This window comes from Melanotaenia boesemani, chromosome 6 (genome assembly GCF_017639745.1).
Source record: "Melanotaenia boesemani isolate fMelBoe1 chromosome 6, fMelBoe1.pri, whole genome shotgun sequence".
In the NCBI taxonomy this organism is placed as follows: domain Eukaryota; kingdom Metazoa; phylum Chordata; class Actinopteri; order Atheriniformes; family Melanotaeniidae; genus Melanotaenia; species Melanotaenia boesemani.
Window position 1 is genome coordinate 36,984,848 of NC_055687.1, and position 14,887 is coordinate 36,999,734.

The 14,887-nt window shown below is 39.7% G+C and overlaps 1 protein-coding gene across 1 annotated transcript; it reads right to left on the bottom strand.

Moving 5' to 3' along the window:
- Positions 1 to 204: 204 nt before the first annotated feature.
- On the bottom strand, positions 205 to 13,341 carry LOC121642118 (E3 SUMO-protein ligase KIAA1586-like). The gene is made up of 5 exons (XM_041988612.1): positions 13,330 to 13,341; positions 13,066 to 13,161; positions 11,096 to 12,592; positions 701 to 810; positions 205 to 324 (listed from the first exon to the last, which is right to left on the bottom strand). The coding sequence occupies exons 3-5, from the start codon at positions 12,366 to 12,368 to the stop codon at positions 205 to 207; spliced, it is 1,503 nt and encodes a 500-aa protein (XP_041844546.1). The 5' UTR covers positions 12,369 to 12,592; positions 13,066 to 13,161; positions 13,330 to 13,341.
- Between the last annotated feature and the right edge of the window lie 1,546 nt (positions 13,342 to 14,887).

Below are 14,887 nucleotides of genomic sequence, written 5' to 3' on the forward strand. Positions count from 1 at the left end.
TTGTGAAGCACTTTAGCCAACTTGTCAGAGTAGTGGTCCAGAGCTGGATGGTGGTAGTCAGTGTGAACTCTGCACTTACCAAGTACAGAAGAAGGTTAACACACATGAAGACAACTTACTTATGACCTGCAAATTCAAGACTTGCCTCATGTTCCATAAAAAGAGCTAGCTATCTACCTTTGAATTCTGTGATGAAACACCTCACTACCGCCGATGAGCAAAGGTTTTCTCCATTTTCTCTTTTATTATGTGGAGGTTGTTCCTTTTCTTGACCTCAAATAGCAGTTCTCCTCGCTCCTTCTCAAGACTCTCTGTCTTCTCCAGCTGGGTAAAGGGGGCAGAAACTGACTTCAGCTCTGCTGGGTTTCTTCACTTAGTTCGGACTTGAGGAGTTACCAGGCTTTCTGTTTTTCATAGAGTTAATGCTCATTTCTTGGCATCCCAAACTCCTAAGCTTAGTCAGTAGTTGCTCATTTTGTATTTTAAACTGATTTTTCAACCGTAGTATCCAGTAACAGCCCTGTTCCATTAAGCATGGATGTTTAATGATCAAAGCTTCTGCAACATCATCCAATTGTGCAGAGGTAGGATATCCTGTTGTGTACTTCATTATTTCAGAAAACAAGGCCTGCAAAATGTCTGACCTGACTTTGCAACTTGGGTTCAGCTGTTTGCCTTCAGCAAGGAATTCCTGGTTCACCTTCGACAGCTGCATCTCTACTCCATAGGAGAATGGAGGAAGAAGCTGGGTGGCCAGCCTTGACATCGTAGTGATGCAGTTGCAGATGTGGTTGAAGTTGAGGTGGTTGACTCAGAGGATGAAAGTACATCAGTGTCTGCAGAGGAATCATCCACCTCATGACAAGGTGTATATGAAGTATGGCCGGGTGCCTGTGTTGGCTGCTTACTTGGTATAATTACTTTTCTGTTCCTTTGTCTTGGATATCTGCTGTTGAAGTCAGGTTCATAAACTGGTCAAAGTCATTGTCCATGTACTGCAGTCTGAACTCTCCTTCAATTCCACATTGTTTTTGAATCTCAAATTTAAGACTGTCCACAGAGTCTGGTATTCCAGAAGGCAAAGTAAGCTTCACACAGTTATCTTCTCCAAGGAGAATTCAAAGCTTTGCTGGAGTAGACATCGTGTGCACCGTCTCATTCACCTCTTACTATGAAACAGAGAGAATATTAGTGTAAAACAGAGCACTGCACAAATACTAAGAGGTATTGTGACATCTTTACAAACTATAGACATCAGTGTATTTTTCGACATGTTACAATAGAAGCTTGAACTTGACATGGCTGGAAGCACGAATAGCAAACGTGGAATGGGGAATTTCCATCCCCCCGTGAATGCAGCACCACCAGCATGCAGCACAGCATGCTTACGTTTGACAATAGAGAACATCGGTAGTGTGGGAATTCTTCAGTTCGCTGGTCATTTGTAATAACTGTTCCAAACGAGTTCCACAAGGAGGGAAAAGTAGCACGAGCTTCAATACTACAAACCTGATCAGTCACCTGAACATCATCATCGTTTCAACGTAGTTTTGGCGTATGTGGACACCAGTGTTGTTTGTGGCAGCATCTCAGTTTTAGTCTAGTTTTAGTCGCCATGATGAAAATGTTTATTAGTTTTAGTCACGTTTTAGTCATGTCTAAGTTTGATGGTTTTAGTCGACGAAAACTCAAACAGGTTTTAGTCTCGTTTTAGTCAAATAAAAAAAGTATTAGTTTTTAACAAATTAATTTAGGTAAATAATACATATTAAAAAGTGGAATCAAGGTTGACAGGTTATAAGAAGTAATTCATAAAACAAGTTAACCTTAATGCTTTTACATAATAACCAGATCCTTTACCAGACTGATAGCTTTATTCCAGACTTTCCCATCAACAGGGATGAAATGCTGCCATGTTACTTAACTGCTGCTGGGCAGAAACCTTTTATTTCTATATTTCACATTTTTTCATGAACTGATGCCCAATTCATCATACAAACACGTCACACGAGAAAATAGCTGATCTATAAGTTCAACATATAGCAACACATTGTGAGCTTGTTGTTTGGTTATTTTCATTAATAATTACTAAATTAAAAGGAATGTTTTTAGACTCATAAGGTTTCCGAACAACAGCAAATACCGTAATCAATTACTCCTAAAAAGCAAAGAGCAACAGCATCCTGACTTTGGTAACTGTGGCTTTATTTTGGAGAATTTTCTGAAGTGCAAAACTCCACCCTGAACATACACATGTCCAAAATATGAGCAATGGATGAGGAACACACGCTCAACGTGACCTGGTCTGACAGTGAAATGATGATGGCTTATAGTTAAAATATGTCCATATATCGTTTCATTGCTTCCACCAAACCCCTTCGTTGATGCTGCCGCCATGAGTCATCTATGTGTTATGGGATGTTTCTAACTGCTGTGTGTGTGGTTCAGCCAGCTCAGTGCGTGTGTGAGTGTGAGTAAACGTGCACGCGGAGGGAAACGTGCATCGGGAGTGAAGAGAAGTGGTGTAAAAAGTATGAATGAGGTCTTGTAATAAAGCCGTTTCTCAGCGCAACAGCTGCCTTCCTTTCCTTGTGTTTCACCCCGTTAACATGTGTAGAGAGGAGCGTGGGGAGTTCACCCCGAAGAGAATGCTACTTTGGCCCCGGAGATGACGGATCTTCCCTGTGTCTTCCGACCACGGTCAGAAGAGGAAAACGGGAAAGGTTAACATATGAATGAATAAACTACTTGTCTGTGTGCACTGAACGTCTGGTGGAGGGCGTGGCCAAGGTGCAGCAGCATTGCTGACTGACAGATTGCGCTCACAACAGGCAGAAATTTTGTTTTTAATGTCTGACAATCAGCCCTTGAACATTTTCGTCTTGTCAACGAAATCTCATAAACGTCTCGTCATGTTTTCGTCATCAGAGAGACATTTTAGCTCGCCACCGTCTCGTTATCGTCATGAAAAAACGGTTTGTCAACGAAACAAATTCGTCAACGTCATCGTTGACGAAAACAACACTGGAGGACACTATAGGCTAAATTATCAATGTCACCATCTGCTGAATTTTCTGCTTCACTAGTGTTTATAATACCAACTTTAAAGGGGATATATCATGAAATCCACGTTTTTAGCCCTTAAATACATGTTTTTGTGCACTATTAGTGTTTATCAATGCAGAAAATTTAAATACATTCTCTCCTGATGCTGTGTATATAACTTTATATTCTTTTTGAGTCATACTTTATAGTCTGTTTAGTTTTCTCTGTTTTCTACTACGTTTTCTTATCTATTACATCACAGTATTTTCTGTGGGTCTGCTAAATAAGTTCATGGACTTCCGGGTATCAAATTTTGTGAATCCGCTACTTTTTTTTATTTATTATTTTTTTCTCAAAGCGATTCTGTAGTCCACGTTTAGTTATGTCGAACTTACCAGTAGACAAGTCAAAATGTGCGGTTGTTGGGTTTATCAACTCACACAATTCCTTACATCGCCCCCCCGGCATCAGAGCCTCTTCGAAGTGCCTGGTTGGATTTAATTTCTTTTAGAGAAATGTATCGACAGCAGTGGGGGAAGTCCTTTATGTTTGCGTGAAGCACTTCAAGGACGAGTGCTTCAGCAACCTCCGCCAATATTAAGCTGAATTTGTAGAAAGAATGAATCGGTTCCTTCTCTCTATGGAAACGACGGACACAGCAAAGCGGTAAGCTCCAAATAACGCTAAAATTAGTAACTCCTTAACAGTGTCAAGACCGTGTTTATCTTATTCATATTGTGGTAGTGTGGAAAAAGTAGTGTTGGGGGTGGGGGGACAACAGCTGGTAGAGACGACATGGGATGATGAAAAAAACACGGAAGTGTTTGGGGAACTTATCAGTGAGGGACGAACAGAAAGGGAGAGAGGAGGACTTGAACATGCAAGGCTGGACGGACACGTTTTCCGTTGTTGACATCTCTAATAAACTTGCCAATAAAACGTTTCTCTGCTGGTAGATAATCGTATCGCTGCTATCAAACTACAAATATGGCGGAATGGGGTGGAGTGGAACTGTCTGCGACCTGGAGGGAGGCAGGACATGAAATACCTCACTCACATTTAAAGAGACCAAAACGAGTCGCTCTAAAGATGCGCCTCAGAACAGGGTTAACAAGGGTGTGTGGAGCTAGAATAACCAGGAATTCAGACCAAAGCATGCGGTTCTACTTTATAAAGACCATAAATTAATGATTTACATGTGAAGAGGAAGGATTTAACCTAGAGAATATGGTGTGTGTTTTCTATTTCAGTGGGACTTGATAGTACCATAAACATTTTTTTTTTTTTTTTTTTATTTCCAGCCTGTGACAATACATAGTGTACAATAGTGTGCAACGTAACAAGACAAAAAAACACAAAAACAATATATATATATATATACATATATATGTATATAATCAGAAGGAAAGGAAACAAAGTAATAATACAAAATAAAATAATAATGTAATACAATCCATAGATTCACGTACTTGAATATTTGTAGATCATAAACCAAATCAATGCAATAAGCTCGAAAAGGAGTGGAAGGAAGATAAACTTATTTAATTCCACCCCATCTCCATCATTTATAGAAACAGCCCACAATATTGATTTAGAAGCATAATGATATATAATATAATATGTTTATCGTTAGTATAGATTTAATTACTAGTAGATGTAATTTAATATAATTTATTAATACTAAAAGAAAAGACAAGACAAAAAAAAATAAATAATAAAAAACACGATATTCCCCTTTAAACCTCACCCTCTCTGTACTGTGACCACACCCTGTGTTCATAAAGTGCTTTAAACCGCTGGATGTTTGGACTCTGCTTTTATTCAATCCCCAGTGCGTTCCACAGTTTAATTCCACATACAGACACACAAAAACTTTTCCTGGTGGTTCTCACCATTGGTAATTTAAAGTTCCCAGAACCTCTCCAACTGTAACAATTGTCTCTAAAAATAAATAGTTTCTGAATGTTTCCCGGTAGTAAGTTGTTGTATGCTTTAAACAGGATTTGTGCAGTGCAAAATTTAATGAGATCATGGATTGTTAAAACTCTGGACTGCAAAAAAAGTGGTTTTGTGTGTTCTAAGTACCCAACCTTATGTATGATGCGTATTGCCCTTTTTTGTAATATAAAGAGTGGCTGTATTGTGTTTTGGTAATTATTTCCCCATATTTCAGCGCAGTAAGTTAAATATGGGAGTACTAGAGAAGAATACAAGATGCGGAGTGCTTTATAATCTAGTAACTGCTTAACCTTGCTTAATATCGAAAGGCTTTTGGAAACTTTTGTTTTAATGTGTCTAATGTGTGATTTCCATGATAATTTACTATCCATTATTACTCCTAAAAATTTGTTTTTTAGATACTTTATCTATTTGTATGCCGTCAATAACTACCTGTCGGTCCGGATCCGTTTTATAATTCCCAAAAATCATAACCTTAGTTTTATTTAAATTTAATGATAATTTATTAATATCCATCCATTTTTTTAAGTTTACCAAGTTCAATATTTACGGTGTTTATAAGGTTATTAGTTATCGTCAGAGTAAAATATATTAGTGTCATCTGCAAATATTATTTTTGCATTTAAACAATTCAGATACGTTGAATACATCCTTGATATACAGGATAAATAGTTTAGGGCCTAATACTGACCCCTGCGGTACACCACAAGTAATGTCAAGACACCTTGATGAAAACTCTGCCAACCTCACATACTGCATTTGTCTGGAAAGAGCGGCCATGATACCATAGACTGTATATAAAAGATGGGCGGTGCCTCCATGACATCACCTGTAAGTTTCTGAAGAGCAAAAGTGAAGCTCGTTGGGCGGTTCCTACCATCGCCATCTTGACAGCGTCATGCCTGCCGTTGCTCCCGGAAAACACAAACACAAATGGACAAAATGGCGGAGCTGAGAGGGGGGCTGTGAGCGTGAGGGTTGATGATTGACGTCTATTAAACTCCGAGCTGACTGTAGCTAAGAGCTAACCAAGCCAACTCCGATCTAACGTGAGCTAACCAGCTAATGGAGGTAGGCAGGTTAAAGCTAAGGCGCACTGTCAGCCAGCTAAAAACCATGTTGTGCTGCATTTTCCCTTCTTGCTGTGGATATTGGATACCTGTCAATCTTAATGATGCCTAATTTCAAGATTAAATAACATTGAAACCGATGAGTTAGAAAAAGATCACCCCCCTCACAGTTGTCATGAAGGTAAACTTGATCTATTAATCCTAAAATTGATTTTTGTACCAGTCTTTAAACATGTTTATTTCTGCTGTGAAGTTGATCTTTTTAACATGGGAGTCTATGGGGATTTGCTCTGTTTTGGAGCCCCTAGTGGATGAGGGGGGAACTGCAACTTTTTGCACTTCCACATAGGCTTCGCATTTCACTGCCACAGGTTCTGCTTGCCTTAAACACACAATTAACAGTTTCATGGCTCTTGAGATGATTTTTAATGTGACAAAAATACTCTTCTGCTGATGCTATGTAGGTGCTTGTATACAACTGACAGTTAAATGTAGCTGAAGTAACAAATTTTTCAAAACTTTGATTAGTATGGGACCTGCTTAAAGGACTATGAAGAGCATTCCAAGTTGGTTCCAAGACATGGGTCGGGGTGTCTACTGGCAAAATTGCCATCAGCTAACCTGTAGTGTTTTAGTAGATGGACTCTTGTTGATTCAGTTGTCCCACAGTCTTTACAAGACCACATTCATATCTGTTGAAAAAAAGAGAGCAAGATAAGGTCAAAACATTAAAGACGGTTCTGTGCAACAGATCCTTCAACTGCCTTGCCAGGCCTTCTCTACGTTGGCAACCCACTGCCAAAAATCAGTAAAAATAGACATCGTAATTAATTTACTCCTTGATTTGACACATTAACCTAAGTAAAAGGTTTATACAGCAAAACAAAGACATTTAACTTTTGTTTTCCTTTAACATACACAATTGATAATTAACAATATAAATACAGGAATTAAGAAATGAATTAAAAGCTGCCTAGGTGCAGCCACAGTTGCTGTTTTCTCACGTACTGCTGTATACAGTAACACAGTCTCATTTTTCCACTCATACATCTTGTCCAGACTATCCTGCATAGCGTCTTGTTTACATGGGTCCAGATTGTAAAAAATTACTCTCACGAATTTCAGTTGCTCTAATAGAATTTAAATCTTTTAATCTTTGTAGAACAACCTTATATTTTCCTCTGTCGAATGTTATGTTAGTTAGTGTAGGTGATAACATGTTTATTTGCAAAGATTTCAGTCATGCCTAAAAGAGCTTATATGTTACACATGGACAAAATTGTTGGTACCCTTCGGTTAATGAAAAAAAAACTCAGAACGGTCACAGAAATAACTTGAATCTGACAAAAGTATTAATAAATAAAAATTCTAGGAAATTTAACCAATGAAAGTCAGACATTGCTTTTCAACCATGCTTCAACAGAATTATTTAAAAAAATAAACTCATGAAACAGGCCTGGACAAAAATGATGGTACCCTTTACTTAATATTTTGCTGAACAACCTTTTGAGGAAACCACTGCAATCCAACGATTCCTGTAACTGTTAATGAGACGTCTGCACCTCTCAGCAGGTATTTTGGTCCACTCCTCATAAGCAAACTGCTCCAGTTGTCTCAGGTTTGAAGGGAGCCTTTTCAAGATGGCATGTTTCAGCTCCTTCCAAAGGTGCTCAATAGGATTTAGTTCAGGGCTCATAGAAGCCACTTTAGAATAGTCCATGTTTTCCTCTTAGCCATTCTTGGTGATTTTAACTGTGTTTTGGGTCTTTGTCCTGTTGCAAGACCCATGACCTGCGACTGAGACCAAGCTTTCTGACACTGGCCAGCACATTTCTCTCTAGAATCCCTTGATAGTCTTGAGATTTCATTGTACCTGCACAGATTCAAGACACCCTGTACCAGATGCAGCAAAGCAGCCCAGAACATAACAGAGCCTCCTCCATGTTCCACAGTAGGGACGGTGTTCTTTTCTTCATATGCTTCATTTTTGCATCTGGAAACATAGAGCTGATGTGCCTTGGCAAAAAGTTCCATTTTTGTCTCATCTGTCCATGGGACATTCTCCCAGAAGCTTTGTAGCTTGTCAACATGTAGTTTGTCTTTTTTTATGGTTTGTTTTTAACAATGGTTCCTCCTTGGTCGTCTCCCATTAAGTCCACTTTGGCTCAAATAATGACGAATGGTGCGATCTGACACTGATGTTTCTTGAGCTTGAAGTTCACCTTTAATCTCTTTAGACGTTTTTCTGGGCTCTTTTGTTATTGTTCGTCTCTTTGATTTGTCATCAGTTTTCCTCCTGCGGCCACGTACAGGGAGGTTGGCTACAGTTCCATGGAGCTTACATTTCTGAATAACATGTGCAGCTGTAGCCACAGGAACATCAAGCTGCTTGGAGATGGTCTTATAGCCTTTACCTTTAACATGCTGGTCTATAACTTTCTTTCTAACCTCCTGAGACAACTCTTTCCTTTGCTTCCTCTGGTTCATGTTGAGTGTGGTACACACCATGTCACCAAACAGCACAGTGACTACCTGTAGCCTATATATAGGCCCACTGACTGGTTACAAGATTGTAGACACTTGTGATGCTAATTAGTGGACACATCTTGTCTAATTAGTGGACACGTCCCATGGTCACATTGTTTTCAGTCTTTTCTAAGGGTACCATCATTTTTGTGCAGGCCTGTTTCATGAGTTTATTTTTTTTAATAATTCTGTTGACGCATGGTTGAAAAGCAATGTCTGGCTTTCACTGGTTAAATTTTCTAGAATTTTATTTATTAATACTTTTGTCAGATTCAAGTTATTTCTGTGACCATTGTGAGTTTTTCTTTCATTAACTGAAGGGTACCAACAATTTTGTCCATGTGTGTATATTTCTTTTCTGTAGCTCTTGTGGTGTTTTCTGGAATAATTCTAATGAGGTTCAAAGATGTTCGAAAGGGAGAAAAATTAATGAACATTAAATAATATTCTTCTGGAAATATTAGTAAGCTTCACTATTGTCTGGCTGGGGCCCTCCACAGTTAGAGCTTTGCCCTCACCGACCCAACGACTGTCTGCTCCCTTCTCACTACAGCTCTCATGCTTCTGTTGCTAATGCTGCGTAGCCATTCTTTCCATCCAGCATCATCAGCGCCAAGTGCTCCCTTCTGTTGGAATCATCTACTATGGCAACGCAAGCAGCGGCCTCATGGATTCGGTGCATGGTGAAGCAAAAATATGATTTTACAAATGGAACTAGGACTGTGAGTATTATCTCCTGCTCCTCACTCAACATGGTATCACATGCATGTAGCATGGTGTTTAATACTAGTCAGTGGTGTAGTCTAGTTTTTTCTAGTGGGTATACTCTGATCTTTCCTCACCCGGCTTCGCATGCACCCCCATCCTGAACCAACATCTGCCCCACACCACCCCTCCCAGAGCAACAGCTGCTCTAAAACAGCCCCACACAAGAACCACCATGGTCATTAATGCATAAAGTAAACAAATCACTAAGATTCTGAAAGACTGGTTATGAATTATCGAAATGTAGATAAGTAACACAAGACGTTGTAATGGTCATTAGCAGTTGGACTTTATTTAAACATTTAACAACCAGTGACAAGACAAGTTTCAGATAAAGAAAGTGAATAATTAAACAATACACTTGTACAAAAAGGTTTTAGCAATTAATTGCAAAAGATGGTGCAAAAAACACAAATAAACTTCTCTGAAGAAACCATGTTCTCCTCCCAAATCCCTTTACTATTCCTCCCTCTGTCCACTTCAGTAAAGGCAAGTCTGTTAGATAAAGAGTAACAGACACACTCTGTGGAAACACTGCGGCTAAAAAACCCAAAAGTAACAGCTCATTTTCAGCTAACTTTGTATCACTACAAACAGTAGTATTATAAAAATGTAAACAGTCTTTAAATAAAATAAACAATACTCATACAAAGTTTCAGCAATTAAGTACATAAAAAATGGGTACATTCTGGGATACTAAAGGGACACGTCTGCAACACCAATCAAGTGTGGGGCTTAATTCAGATGGCACTAGGGGTCTTGCAATGTGTCAAAACAACATGTCGAACACCAATAAAACATTAAACCAACATCAACACTTTTTTCTCTGTTTAAAGCATCAAACCCATCAGGTTCCTGCCATGACATTTGCTTTAACGTTCAGTTTGATAAAGTGGCCTGTGAGAAAAATGCTGCAAACTGCATAAGTTACCCTCTCTGAAGAAACTTCCATGTTTTTTGTGGATGTCAAACTCCTCCCAAATCCCTTTAACATTCTTAACTGCTGTAAACCTCAGTAAAAGGAGCAGTCTGTTAAGATATCCCACATAACAGACATTCTGTCGAAGCATTGCTGTTGCTGTTAAAAAAACAAAAGTAACAGCAAATTTTTAACTAGCTTTGTATCATCACATCAGTAAAAATGTAAACAGTCTATAACAGTCCTGCACAAATTACATCACTGGTCCTTAACTCAACCTAAATAACTAGCAGTCTAATTATTTGGAATCTGTTGCCATTCTTTTAACATCATCACCATATATTTATTGGGAGTATGGTGTTACTGGTCCAAAAGCAGGGTTAAGAAGGGAGGTGTAGGTGGGCAAAGTAGCCTGAAGATTACAAAGCCTTCCAAATAAGTTTGTGCTCAACCATCTTTTGTGCGCATTTCCTCTTTGCCTGTGTGGCAGAACGATGGCTTTTCAACCAAGTTGTGACATACTGCCTTGGCTCAAACAAACTTAAGGGAGGCCCATTGATGCTGATCATCATTAAATTACATACATTAGACAACAATAGTGTAGATCTCTTGTCTGTGCATACATTGTTCATCAGACTGAAACCCCTTTCACATTCAGCAGTGCTGCAAGGAAAGGTCTGCATGCATTGAATGAGTGGTTTTAGTCTTTCAGGCTCTTTGTCTGGGTGCTCAAGGAAGTCTCTCATACCATTCACAGCTTGCTCCTCACACAGACTGAACCGCCTGCACAGTCGTTTGACTTCTAACTCACCATGTCGGATGCCAGGTGTTGATGGCCAGGTGTTGGTGTCCAGAATGCTAAGATCACAAAGTATTTCATCTTCAAATGAGAGCCGCTTTTCCATGTTGGTGATCAGACTTTGGAGGAATTGCTTTCCATTGATTTGTGTGAGCTTTGCATTTGATTCCAGGGAAACTGATCCAAAATGCCCAGAAATCTGTGCTTGCAAAGCCTCTTCAGATTTCTCTCCTGGAGAGTCTTTGAATGATGCCAGGACTCGAATGGTGCGCCTCAGAAACTTATCTGCTTTCAGCAGCGTGACCGACTGCGCCTGGAGCTGCTGAGACAGGTTTGAAAGTTCAGACAGTACATCGTACATGGGTCCAAGATCACACAGAAATTCCTTGCTTTGCATACGACGTGCCAGGCCTCTGTAAGTTTGTCTCTCTTTGCTGTTTCTTGTTTTGTCTTCTGCAGCATTTTCAAAGTGTCTGTTCAGTGCTTCATATGACCTCCACACAGCCTTTACAGAACGGAAGCTGCTGGCCACCCATCGTGTGCTTAAAACCCTGTCGATACTCAGGACTTGTGAGCCCACTTCTTGTGCTGCCTCCTGAAGTTCCCTTGCATTCTTATTGGACTGACTGTAGAGATTGTGGATCTTCTCCATGAACACCTTGAAGTGGTTGACTGCCTGAACTTCATCCACAGCATCAGATACAGCCAGTTCCAAACGGTGGTTCATGCAGTGCCATGTGAAAAGGTTGGGGTATCTTTCAGTCAGCCTAGTTGCCACACCAGTGTTTTTGCCTAGCATCACACTGGCACCATCAGAAACAAATGAGACCCAGTTCTTTTGAAGCCATTCTTCACTGAAGCCTGCAGTGTTCAAACTGTTCAACAGAGCCTCCTCAATGCCTGCTGCTCTTTGGCTTTCCAGCTCAACCAAATCAAGAAACAAAAATTCAGGAGTAGCTCCATCTGTAGAGGCTTTCACATAGACAATCATGGCAGATTTGTGGCTGAGAGATGTAGCCTCATCAATCAGAACAGACAATTTGCTTGAAGAAGACACTATACTGTCAACAATTTTTTTCTGCATCTCCTTTGCTATATGTTGCACAATTGCTGTGGAACTGTACCTTGAGTGCAAACTAGTGCCCATGTTGATACCATTTCTTTGCTGAAGTTCAATGAGATCATAATGATCAGTGAACGGCCGGTTCATCTTAGCGAGATAATATGCTGTTCTGAATACAGCATCAGTCTCAGCTAGCACAGTTTCTGATGCAGTTCTCACCATGTTTCCAAGTAAATTCCTTTTGCCTTTTTCAGTAAGCTCCTGGGCTATTTCATGTGCCCTAGATGTCTCATGTCGCCGGATTTTGTTCCTAAAGGATGCTAAGGCTGTTTGTCTGTCACTTGTGCAAGAGGACTGGATTTTAAAGGACACCCACTCCTCAGACGTAGACACCCTTTTCTCTGTGAGGATGCCTGTTGATTTTGTTGCACTGCAAACGGCACAACCTGGAGGCAAACAAAAACATTGATAATTAATTTAACACATTAAAACGTATCTATATTAATGTTAGGACCTGCTTAACAGGCCATAATCTACTAATGAACTGTTCACTATCTTCAAACATGGGTTTTAAAAAATGCCTGAAAAGTTGACTAAAGGAGACAAAAATCCCACTATTTCAATAGCTTAATGTCACAATACATCAAACATATGAGTCATTTAATGGTTTACACCATATCTTGATTAATGGACCTTTATGATGTCAACAAATTCTTTTATGTTTCAATAGCATTTCTCTGAATGGGATATTAACATTTTAATATAACATTAACTTTGCAACTCAACTCAACTTTATTTATAAAGCGTTTTAAAACAACTACAGCTGCAACAAAGTGCTGTACACATCAGCTAAATGGTATCAAATAAAATAAATAAATAAAACACATTTTAATAGCCTAAAAACTAGTTTAATATTTACCTAACTTTCCGTTTCTCCATTCTAACCAAGCATGTCTGTTTTTAAATTCTCTTGCCTGACTCTCACTCCACAGGGCTGGCCAGGTTGAGTTCTCGTCTACAACACACATGAACGTAGGTTTACATTAGCAGCCGCACCTCGTAACTTCAGCTAAACCTGCCAGTTAGCTAGTTTTACATGAATTCAAATGTGTCAATCATTTGTTGTAAGAATAGTGGTACTGATAACTATTAATATAATATGCACGGGTTGGTTTTCACTTACCAAGTAAGACGCTGTCAGTAGGCTCCGCTTCTCCGCTATCAGATGAAGTTGTGGCTCCAACCTCCTCACGTTCAGACTCCTTTTCCAAAGAGTTAGCATTAGCTGCTGCAGCTGTAGTGTCCCCGGAAGCGGCAGTATTATTAGAGCACGCACCCGACTTGCTGAAACACTGAAGTAGTGTTATTTGGCTTTGTTTTCTTTTCATTTTTTTTCTCTCCTTCTCCACTAACTAGCGTTGGTTCAACATTTATTAACAAACAGTATGGCGCCTGTCATACAATTTCCCTCCTTCCATTAGTGTCGAGTCCGCTTCGTCACGCTTGACGGAAGCCCCTATGGTCCAAACTTGTTCACTTCGTAAAGCAGTGACAGCAGGAAGGAAAGTGAACGTTATGTGACAAATCCCCTCTGATACGTATCTTTGCGCATTTTTCAGCGGTTATACGGAAATTTGTGACATTTTCTAGTGGGTATACGGCGTATACCTGCGTATCACGTAGACTACACCACTGATACTAGTGTTGATTAATACAGCTAAAGGGCTTTTCTAAACAAGAAAATCAACTGATTTTCCAGTGAAAATGAGTCAGATTGTAGAACAAACTTGGAAGAGGAGAAAGGTTAGCACCAGCACAAGATTCAGTATCTGGCCAATGATTCCCAAGCAGTTGAAGAGTATTCTGAGAGACCATCTCCACATGAAGGGACTAAAACCGAGGATCAAAATATGACTAACATCCAGACGAACACATGACAACCCACTTGAAGGTCTTGGATGTTCTGAACATGCGCGAAACCACATATGAGCAGTGGAAACTCCACATACGAAAGGCAAGGGATCAGATCAAGTCATACATGACAGAAAATGAGTTCTGGACTCTAACTGAAGAACTTAGGAAAGATAAACAAGATATGAACATGTATTGTGGCATTCGAGATTTCAACACATTCTCCACTGATTTAAGACGGCGAGTCGATACAATGCGAATCAGACACTGCAGAAATTATCGGCATTGCCTCTGGTAGAACTATAGCTGAAGAGTTTGATGAAAATCAGAAAAGGCACCGCTTACATGAGCCGCTACACTGTGACCATGCAAGGTCCATCTATGTGTAATAGAACAGGGTGGCGGTGCAAATCACAAAAAGGCAACCAGCTATGCCACCAGGGGACTTCACACCACAAAGCAGCTCCATTCACCATAAAGTCAGATTCTTAAAGCATATCACCGGCCAGAGACATGTTACAATATAAAAATACATCATTTTTATTTCAGCACTATGAGTGGCAGAGACACAATTCTTAATGGTGATTGCGTTTCTGGGCTTCGTATAAGGGGATACAGCTATGCCACATTCATCCGCTAATGGAATGTGAAGTGGACCTTCTCACTGGCTACAAATACTCTAAAGCAATGGCACCAAAGGAAATCATTCTCAGAGGAGATGAAGAACCTTGTGCTGTACAGACAGATATAAGCAGGAGCATTATTGGATGCTCTTGTTGTAGAAAATTACCAAGAGTCTGGAATGAGTAAAAGTATAAAAAAGCTTATTA

What these genes read in the sequence shown, in the direction of transcription:
- LOC121642118 (XM_041988612.1), bottom strand. Translation starts at nt 12,368, where the DNA reads ATGGTGAGAACTGCATCAGAAACTGTGCTAGCTGAGACTGATGCTGTA. An exon ending in AACACCTGGCATCCGACATG is followed by an intron (nt 811 to 11,095) that starts GTGAGTTAGAAG and finishes TCATCCTCTGAG; the next exon opens with TCAACCACCTCAACTTCAAC. An exon ending in TAGAGATGCAGCTGTCGAAG is followed by an intron (nt 325 to 700) that starts GTGAACCAGGAA and finishes CCCTTTACCCAG; the next exon opens with CTGGAGAAGACAGAGAGTCT.